The 10991-nt window shown below is 52.8% G+C and overlaps 1 protein-coding gene across 1 annotated transcript; it reads right to left on the bottom strand.

The window, feature by feature from the left end:
* Positions 1–781: 781 nt before the first annotated feature.
* Positions 782–4294, bottom strand: RFLNB (refilin B; the record flags this gene model as incomplete). The annotated part of the gene is made up of 3 exons (XM_082008567.1): positions 782–1112; positions 2396–2505; positions 4097–4294. 3 exons carry the CDS (start codon positions 4292–4294, stop codon positions 782–784), a joined length of 639 nt encoding a protein of 212 aa, XP_081864693.1.
* Positions 4295–10991: the final 6697 nt, after the last annotated feature.

Genomic DNA, 10991 nt, shown 5'->3' on the forward strand with positions numbered 1-10991 from the left:
AGGGATAATTTTTGGCCTGATATTCTTCACTACAAGTCCTACTACACGTAGTACACAAATGCTAGTGTGTTACACAGACTACAGCGCTGTAGAAGTCATCATAAATACAGAAGATACATCACACCATTCATCTAAATAGCTTGAATTACCTGATCCTTTCTCTGCTACCTGGAGCTGCAAAAGCAGTTTATCTCCTGCTCTACTCAGAATTCCTCTTCTTTCCAATTCATACCTTCAAACCGGACATGAATGCCACAGAATAACATTTTTGTATCTGTTAAATGCAGAATTCCAGATTTTTCTGTTAGCTTTTTCCAGCAATTTCCAGGAGATGGTTCTTCTAGAGAAAACAGTCTTGTGATCTAAACTCAAATGAATGACAGCTCTAGCTATCTGTAACCAAATGACCTGGTAGATTGTCTGCAAAAGAGCGAACCACCCTTACTTTTGCACATCACCACAAAGCATCAAATGGACTTCAACCTGCCAGGCACTATTCCGCATTCTTACCTGTCAGTTTTTATTCTAGGAAAATACTTCCCCTCATTTTCACCTGATTACTGCACTGTGGGGAAGAGGAGGGAACTCACGACTTTAAAGGCGAAGAAACAAGTTCCTTACTAAGTTATGTTCCCACATAAAACTGCGTTCAGGCCATTCTGAGGCTTAAAGCAGGAATTAAGAGCTGGGAAAGAGGGTCTGTACCCGCTTTAGCTAGTGGAGTTAGCACAGTACATTAGTTGGGACTGGGATGGATCAGAGCAAGAGAGACGGCTGTCAGTCAGCAACCATCCAGGACACAGTCGTTCCCAAGGTACTCCGAAGTTTCCAGCTCTATGCTGGAGAGGAATCGCCGCGTGGTCTTACGACAGTTGTAATCCAGCGTGGTGGTGTACACAGTCTTGGCGTGCTTCGGGTAGACGATGGTGGTGCTGGTGAAACGCTGGGGCTTGTTGCGGGGCTCGAAGTGGACCTCCGCCTTGTAATTGCGCCACGTGCAGTTTGGGACACAGATGACCGTCTGACTGCAAGAAGAAATGCTTAAGCCCACTGGCATATAGATGTCATCGATGAAGTGCTTCTCCGAGTCATATTTAACCGAGGATGTGTACCTGAAATACAAGGGACATGTGCGTGAGCTCTGCTCTGGAGTAGCAGGTTGTGCTTTCTAGAAAACAGAGCCATCGGGTACCAGGGTGGCTCCTCAGCCCCCAACCTGCCACATCAACACAGGAACAGCCTCATCACACAAACACTGCCTGCTGGTGTCTCACTCACTCATTTAAGGAAAAAGTCTTACGTTAGCAGCACGCCCGGCACCGTCACTGTTTTGACCAGCTGCCAGCACCACCAAACATCTTCTCGATCTTCATCTCCATCATTTTAAGCCTGAGCTCTAGGAAGCTAAGAGCCTCCTTCAAACTTCAGTGCCTAAACCCAGAGGCCTAGATCCACATTTAGGCCTTGCACATAAGCACCCTAATTCCTCGGGGTGCCAAGTCCATGGAAGCACATGTTATTTTCTCAGTTCTCCTCTGCCAAGAGTCACACGGAAATTCTCCATTATCACTCCTGGTATGGGGCACCCTCTGAAGATTCAGCTGGCAGGAAAATACTACAATTTGCACATCAAACTCTGCTGGCAAGAAAATCCCCTGTGCCTGGATTGCAAAAGAAAGTTTTCATCTCCTTCACACTGTGACAGCTCTGTGTTAGCTTTTCCACAGTGCTAACTGCCTTCAACTCCAGCCACGGCGCAGGCTCCTTCCCCACACCGGGGCATCGACTCTTCCTCCCCTCCCCTGCACTGGGTTTCTGTTTGATTGTATCAGTTTACCTCTGCTTGCACAGTAATCTACTGGAAGCCTTCAATTCTCATTACTGCAAATCATGACGTTCAAAGGAGCAATTCACAGGCTGTGAAGTGATGCAGCGCATTAAAAAAACCCAAAAACTTCTGCACTCTCTGAATACTAACTTTTCTTTTGGTTCACACAACCAGCCACATAACATAGAAAATGCTTATTATAAAACCATGAAGTTATGAGAGCAAAATTCCTTTCTCCTGATAAAACAGTCCCAGAAAGATGGCTGGTTTGAAGCTCTTCCCTCATGATTACCTTCTGGTTCATCAGTTGAAAGGCAACATTTTCGAGCAGTGCAATGAAGTAAAAGCAGGAGAGTAAAATACAGGAAAGTCTTCCTGGAAAAAAACCATATGGGATTAAAAGAGGCTGAACACTGCTTCAGCCTGTACAAATATCCAGGAATGTACAGCTGCATGGAACAATAGCTCTGCAAATATATTAACTTGACTCACAGGCACTGATAAGGCCTAACTACTCCTTTACATGCTAACTCCTTCAAAACTAGATGACTGTAACACAGGATTTACCTTATTTCCTTTGGTGGTAAAGGGTCAAACTCCACTCCTTCACCAAACGATAAAGGACACAATCTTGGAGGGCAGCTGGAGAGAACAGGGCTGGGGGAGAACACAGAATTCTGGAAAAAATGCAAAAATAATCCCTTTTATGTTACAATTCTGTATATTCTTAAGAAAACGCATTTATTTAGCCCTTGGAACAGAGCTGCTGAGGTTCACGTTTACGTGCAAGAGGATCTGCTAGCCCAAGACGTGCCTACAGGTGCAATCCGCAGCTCTGACCTGACGCTGGTCTATGGCATCACAGATGCGGCAAGCTGTATTTTTTGAAGACAAAAAGTCCTAACTCCGGGAGCTTACTTCAGAGGAGCCACTCTGGGAAATGAGAGGGAAATACAGCTCCTCGGTGCAGCACAGCTTTCTGCAGCATGAACTATAGTCCATTAGCTGTATGAGCGCACATTCAATTTACAGCTAACGTTATACGAGTGCACGAGAGAGCTCTCCTTGCTGGATTCATTGGATACCCTCATGGGCAGATCACAGTAGGAAATTATTACAGGGCATCTCGCCACGAGCAACCTCCTCATTTCACAGCTACGCCATGACTACTATTTGAAAGCATTAAATCCAACCTGTCTGATTCACACACAACTTGTTGGGAAGGATTAACTCAATCCCGCTGAGCGGCGATTCACGGAGCATCCCTGGGCTCCTCTCCTGGACGGGCAGCACCCATGAGCCAATGCCGCCCTGGCAACATCCCGCAGCTGGAAGGAAACTAAAGCGGCCCTTGGCAAGTCGCAGCCCTGAAGGGAAGCGACCTGCTTGTCGTTTTGAAGCCGGCTCTGCACGTGTGCTTTACTATCCAGGGGCGAAGGGGCTGCGAGCATCCCTCCTGCTCAGTTCATGGTTCTCCTGCAACCTTTTCTAATTTCATGCAGCACCTCTGCGGAAAAGGGATCTCTCCTCTAGACATGCGGTTCCCAAAGTACTTGGGCCAACAGCTCAGCGTCAACGTTCAAGAATCGTTTTCAAAATAAACTAGCGCATCTCTATCTGATACTGTTAACTGGAACCACAGTTTAACGTACAAACTTCCTACTCTGGGTCACTCGCTGGAATAACGAAAGTTCGTTGTCCACAGGGATTTTCAGACATGCTGCAACGTGGTCTCAACCCCGACGTGGGGCAGGAGCGACAGGGGCTTCCCGTGCACCGGCCAAGGCCGACCCCAAAGCCGGGGGCTCTGCAGAAGCACCACCATCTCCCCCGCGCGCACGGGGCCCCGGCCCTGCCTGCGGACACCTCGGTTCCCCGGCGGGCTCCCTCCCCACACGGGCGTCTTAAGGTTATTGGACGGCACCGGTGGAGGGGAGAGAACCGGGGGTCGGTCGTCTCCAGCCTGCCCAGTGCCAGCCCCGCCGCTGCCCCGGCACCGCCGGGCCGGTTTTCCGCCCTCCTTTCCTCGAAGGATGCTGCAGAGCCGCGGGGGGAAGCCCAAGGAGGAGCCGCCGCCTCCAACCCGGCCACCCCGGGACGGCGCAACACGGCGGGGTCCCGAAGGCAGCGGCTTCTCCGCTCCGCCGGCCGCGGGCAGCCCCCGGGGAACCGGGGCCGGCGGCGGGTGCCCGGGGCTGCCGGTCCGTCGCGCCTCTGCCGGCTGCAGCCCCAGAGCGGAGGGTGCGGACGCTCGGCGCCGGTACTCACCGCGGCGGCGGGCGCGTCGGGCTCCGGCAGCCCGTTGGTGGCGGCGCGGTCGGGGCTGCCCGAGGAGAGGAGCCAGGGCGCGTGGGCGGGCCCGGGGCTGGGGGGCAGCCCGGAGTCGGGACTGTCGAGCCCCGCGTCGCCCCGCTTCCTCATGTCCGGGAGGTCGGGCAGCTCCCGCAGGCTGAGCCGGCCCACCATGGCGGAGCCGCTCTGCCGCCAGCCGCCGCGCCGCTCCCTGCCCCGGCGGCGCCCGGGCGGCGGCGGGAGGGGCGGGGCCAGGGCGGGGGGCGGGGCCAAGGCGGGGGCGTGGCCCTCGTCTGCCCAGGGCCCCGTCCCGTACCCCATCAGTGCCTGCCGTGCTCCCGGTGCCCGCCTGGGCGCTGCACCCTGGCTCCCGTCCCCGACGGGCTGCCCTAAAGGCGGCCTCAGTCCAACCTACCGACTGTGCACCTTCCTAATGCGCTACCCGTTCCCATGCCAGCGTGGATTTTGCGGAGCACTGAAAGAGAGAGCCCCCAACTGACAGATCCTGCCGGGCCGTCCCCACCTCCAGCACGCTGATTTCCCCACAGCAAGGGTCCGCTGGGTGTTTTGGCAGCCGGGTTAAGCCCCCCTACCCCACCCTGGACTGAGCATCACAGCTGCCTGGGATGGAAGGCACAGAAAAGCAGTGGGGAATTAGTAACAGTGTCCACGCACAGAAAACGGATTTATTAAGTAAATGGTTTTTTGCTGAGGCCAGGCCTGAGCTCGCTGTCAGCCCGGGCACTCCCAGCAGGCACGGGGCAGTCTGGGCCTGGGACAGGTTAATGCCAGCACAGGCCCGGGGCAGCCGGGACGGCAGCAGGGCAGCCAGAGCAGGACAGCGCGGTGCTCGCCCAGCCACCGGCACAGGACGAGGATGATGGCAGAAGATCCCAGGGGACCGAGGAGGATACTGGGGGCCCTTGGCATTTCAGGCACCTGCTTGTATTGCTCAACCTCAGCAGCAGCTACCCTGGCTTCCCCGGAGGGCAGCTCACAGTGCGCACCTCCCGGGGCCTTGTTTAGACTGTGGAGCGGCTGCACTTACGCGCAGGCTTCGCTCACCTCCAAGAGTTTTAACACCACCCTTCAAAAATCCCACATTCCCGCCCCCGCGCCCAGGCTGCTCCTTCTCACCTCCCCCTCCCCCCCGCCGAGGACTGGGACCCAGGCAGCAGCACTGCCACCCTTTAGTGCATTTTTCAGGCAAAGCTGCTAAAGCCAAAACAAGAAAACAGAAGGAAAAGGTCTTTCTAGCACCAAAGATGGAGGGAACGTTTTTTTGGAAAATCCTAATGAAATAATTACGCCATGTCATCAGATTCAGTGGGGGAATACTCTTGTGGAGGGAAAGCAACTGCCTGCAGCCAGCCAAAGTCAACACTCAACACTGGACGGGCCCAGCACAAGTGAACCCAAACCCCTGAAAAGAATTCTTTCCCTGCCCCAAAATTAAAAGCAGAGCAGAGCTTTCAGCCGTAGGCGTCTGTGGTTTGCAGCTATGTGGTGCTGGGAACTCCGGAGACTTCCTCAAGGAATTTACATTCCTTTGAAGAAATACTATGAGGCTGTTTGCTGAAAAATGCAGATGGAAAGAAAAAGAACATTAAAAATTTTGATTGAAATCTTTGGGGTCTGAGCAAATGTGCTGGACAGGTGTTCTGTTCCTTTTGATTTAAATGCATCCTAAAAAAAGAGAGATCCTGGTCTCTGCGAGCAACGGGAAAGCTGATCGCTCCTTGCTCCAAAATCTCCCATAAAAGCCCTTTATGAAATTAGACGCCTCAGAAGGCGCTGGAGCAGTTTCCAGATGAACATGATCATTATTTCAGAGCTGCCGTGGAGCTCCTGGGCTAAAAACTACGCTGCCAGTAACTGAGTTAGTGCAATTTAGGAGCAGAGCGGGGACCTGTGGCACATCCCAGCAGCCGCCTCCAAGAGCTGCGGGCATCCGCACCGGGATCGGGGCAGCAGGGCCTGAGCACGAGGGATCTCGGTGCTTGGGGAGCTGCGTGAGGCTGCAGCCGGCCATGCCTACGGTGCTGCAGAGCCGCGCAGGGTTCTGGAAATCTTGCTGCTCTTTATTTACTAGCAAAAAACCTCCCATGCTGGCCTGGCTTGACACAAATGGCAATTTTTTGTGCCCTTCCAGGCTCTCATTTCTGGGTTCGGCAGGCGAAATGGAGGTGTTTGAGCAGCCGAAGGGGCTCCGCAGCCCAGGGATCAGACCCGAGGATCTCCCTCAGTGCCAATGTCCAGAACTGCAAACTCACCGGTAGGATGAAAGGAAAGTGTATAGCCAAAATTTTAGCTACTCAATAACTCAAATACTGTCGATAGCCACTATATACAGGGGCCTTGCTTTTAAGGCACACATGCTCTGCCCTCTCAGAAAGCCCATCTCTTTTTAACCCTCTCAAATTGTACCGATCCGTGCAAACCCCGATGACATTGGAAATCATTTCCCCTGCCCGTACATCACAGCATGTTTGTCCATGTTATTTACTTTTTAATTGCTTGCATACAGCCGGGACAGAGCAGATACGAGTATCTTATCAAGATCCTTCTTCCATAAAGGACTTTCCACCGGGGCTGGGTGCGCTCGGCTTAATCAGCAACCGAACAATAGGCACATTGACGTGGTGCAGGGGGCCGTGGCTGCGGGCAGGGGGAAGCAAATCAGAAGGATCCCGCGTTATTTGCTAATGATGGAAAATTATTTCCAAATGATGGGAAATGCCACGCTGCTCCCCATGGCACAGGCTGCGAACCCACTGGGCACGGGAGTCACACTCACAGAGATGCTTGACAGGAGCCCTGGGAGCAGTTTGAGCGGTTCGACTGCAGGGACGAATGCCAGCGGCTGATCGCTGAAGTTGCCAAGTTTTGATCGGCTTTTACAGCCCTGCTGCCGCTGCCCTCGCAAGCAGCTGAGCTGTGAGCCAAGGCTTTCCCAGAGGCTCGAGCAGCTCCACGTGCCCCATGGGCTCCCCGTGTCCTGCTGGGAACGGGAAAGCACCGCCACTTCCCAGGGCCTGAGCACAGGGAAACAGGTGGTACTCTGGTGTCCTGGTGACCCTGTATCCCAGGCAAGGCGAGGACCCAGGGAGTGCTCCCCTGCCCCGCTCCCAGCAGGGAGCCCCCCGCCACCCCTGATGTCCCTGCGCTCTCAGAGACAAGGCTGGCAAAGTACTTGAGCCCACGTGCTCCCACCCGGACTCCGGCTCAGGAGCGGTAGAGCTGCTCTGGTGGAGAGAAGGGAACGAGCACAGGCTCTAACCTAGAAATTTTGGGCGATGGCAGCACTAGCTGGTGCAGGCACGCAGAGGAACGCCTTCTGCCAAAGCCTCTTCTGACACGGCCCAAAGACAAATGTTTCAGCTCATTTTCCTAAGCGCAGCAGAGACGTGGCTCGACGCTGCCGAACAGCATCCGCGTCTGCCGCCCGTCCAGCTGCAGCCAAGAAAAGGCTTGTGGAGACTTGGACATCATCACTCAGATGCTCAAATTCGCGGCTGTAAATCTGGTGAAAGAAATAAACACCCGTGTTGCCCGGCACAGGCTGCTCCTGCCCAAGGGCGGAGGGGGCAGGACCAGCAGAGAAGTAGGAGAAAAGCAAATGAGTCATTTAATTCTCCAAGCGAAAGAAACTGCTCCAACGTCACACATCGTGTGGAAAAAAGGCGCTACCTCTTAATTAATTTCAAAGGAAAAAACGAGGATCTCTCAGAAGTCTCTCCAGCAGTTAAAGTCATCAGGAACAATCTGATTATTTAGGGGGACAAAGTCAGCTCTGCTTGAACCGCCTGCACGACCTGGGGAGCTGCGAATGCAGATGCTGCCTGCGGACAGTTGCTTGCTGGAGGGGCAGAAAGTAGAAAAGCCAGAAAAGAGAGGAGCTGCAGGAGAGAGCAATGGAGACGGACAGCACAGAGCCCTGGGAACAGCACGTTTTGGGTGAGGTCCGTCCCGGCCCCGGGGGTTTGCTGCATGGCAGTTGTACAGAAAACACCCAGCAGATGAACATCAGTAACCATTTAATTCATTTTAGTGTCACGCTCGGACATACAGCCAGAATTACACCTCAGCCAAAAAACATGAGAAGTGGCATTTTGTACAGAAAAAAAAAAAATCATCCTTTATTCCCCGGAGATGTAAACCCCAAACAGCTAACATATGCAGACAGACGTGCCAAATCTGGTAAATACCCAAGGGCCAGGGGGACAAAACCCTTAATACCGAAAGGAGGAAAATGCAGACTTGTCCTCCAAAAGTCAAACACAAAACATACAGACCTGTAGCATTCTTCAAAGGCTGAAACTAAAAATTCTTTTTTCCTTTTCTTTCCTCTTATTTCCAGAACGAAATGCATAGAATGAAATGGGGGAAGCCTGTGGGGAAAGACAAGCAACAGTAACTTGAACATCATCTTCAGCTATTCATAATTTAGAGTCATCCATAGACAGAACAAAGAAAAATTAATCTAAAATAAATTATTCATCCCCACCGGGAATAACGAATCTCTGCAAACCCGTGTTCCCTCCTCCCCACTGCATTTTACAACTTGTGAACCATCCTGCACACCTTGAGATCATCTGTCCTTGGGGAATGGCCGTTCATAATCCTGACGTGCTTTCAACCACTATTCCTTCGTCACCCAACATGAAGTCAGGAGAGGACATAAATGAAGCACCAGCGGACTCGGGAAGATTTGTAAAACTGGAGCGACAGGAAGGTGCTGTCCCTCCCCACAAGCATTACTGCTGCTCCACCTCTGGCAGGGCAGAAGCCCTGCAATGGGCATCACCACCACAGCTCCCTGCAGCTGAGCGCCCACGCGCCAGAGCCAGGGTCCAGGCGTGGGGACCCCTGAAAACATCCTAAAGAGTTGGTGTTAGTGTAGCTGTTTGTGCACACTTTGCTGCAGTGGCAGATCAGTCTGAGCAGCATTAGAAAACCTGACCAGTGAGGATTTAATCTCTGTGGATTTATTCTTTCTGCTGGAATCCTGTGACCAATTCGTGCCTGTTCAAGCGCAGGCTGACCTGCTGGCTGTGCAAAGGGAGGACGGGATTTTACTAACCAGTCACCAAATTTGCCCTCCCACAGCCACGGGGTTGAGGAAAGGGAAGGCAAGCAGCCTGCATCCAAGAGGGGACAGTGCTGAAGCACAAACAGGCAGATACAGTATGAGCCCAGGTTCTGCCTCACTTGGGGATTTCTCATTTCACTCCCTCCTTTCCTGGTCCCAGTGAAGCTCTGGGTTTGGGTGGATGGAGCTCATTTTCCTTGAGCGTGTCTGACCCCTCCTCCCAGAGGTGCAGCAGTGAGCACTACAATCCCTACTGAGCACATCCCTAATAAATATAGTCCTAAGGCCCAAACTTTACGTGGTGGGGAGCATAACCCTCCCAGGAAGGCATCTGACAGTGCGATAGCTCCTCACCTGCCAAACTGGTACAGGACTTCTTCTTCCTGCACATACAAGTGAAACTTGAGTTAAAATAAAGCAGGCAGGACTGGTTGATCTGCCCCTAAACCCATATGGGATTCAATCATTCATGGTTGGGCATATGCCTTCGAAGTCCCCCCAAATGGGTACAGAGGAGTTTGGGAAGAAACCCAGCATTGCTAACGACGAGGTGATGTCTCCCTGCACTGAGACTCCTTGGGAAAGCTTACGCAACGGGCAGGGCACAGACATCCCGACCCCAATCCTGCTCCACACTGGTTTTGTGGCTGAGTTATTCAAAATACTTCGCCTCTGGTTCTCCTACTCTCTGCACTGGTGCCAGCTGAAGCTCAGAGGAGGAGAGGAAGGTTCTCAAAGTCTGAGGCTGGTGTAAGCATCCCGTCCCGGGAAGAGGCCCAGGCTCCCCATTAAAGCCAACATTTCCAGCATCTCTCCTTGCAGGGCAGCGGAAGTGCCAAAGGGGCACACCCCTGCTCAGGACACGCCGGCTGGCACAAAAATGAGGGGCTGGTGCTGTTTGACGCTTGCTCCATGAACCTTTGTGGAGAGAGGGCGAGATGCGGTATGGGAACTCCCATCAGAGACAGCAGGCGAGCCCAGCACACGCAAGAGAAATAACAAGCAGCTGGAGATGGGCTCTGCAGATGTCTCGTCTGGCCTTTAAGCTGTAACAGTGACCGAGGCTGCTGGCTTGTCAGCAGGAGGTTTGCCAAGGTGCAGAAGGCATTAATTCAGCCCTTTCCTCGTGTTCTGAAGAGGATTTGTCTTGCTGTTTTACTGGTGGTTTATGCATGCCTGTACTGGGAGCAGGGGAGAAGTCTGCTTCGGGGTTCTCTTCTGGGCATCTCATTAACCCAGTGGAACTCCAGATGCCTGGATCCAAGCTGTTAAAGGGTTGGGGTGTTTTTTTGGTGGTGGTGATGGTTTGGGGTTGATTCTACCCCCTGTGCAATAAATAATGAAACAGAGGAACAGCTCTGCAACAGGGAGTGGAAGCAACACCAAACTCTCAGGCAAAATCCTCAGTGCTGCAGCAGGAGCTCAGCCAGGCTGAAGGCTGGGACACCAAGTGTATTCACAGCCAGATATCCTCTGAGTCTACCTAAACTGGTTTTGTTGCTGCTGACTTCCAGATACCTCTATTTTCTCTACCACATGGACCCAGCGATATCCTGGTTTTCACTCCTGCTAAGTTGTCTAAGGGCAAACACCTTGGTTGGATTCTCCCTTGCTCTGAAGAGAGATGCAGCACCACGGTATGTGATGGTTAAGAGATCACAGGGCATGGGAGTGGTGGGACACAGATTTTTCAGCAGCACACTGTAAATTGTAAGTCTGACGAGCTTTGCTCCCAGTCACTGCAGCTAGTCCTGAGCAACACAGTTTCCTTCTGCTCAC

The sequence above is a fragment of the Phaethon aethereus genome (assembly GCF_964289735.1).
Source record: "Phaethon aethereus genome assembly, chromosome: 19".
NCBI lineage: Eukaryota > Metazoa > Chordata > Aves > Phaethontiformes > Phaethontidae > Phaethon > Phaethon aethereus.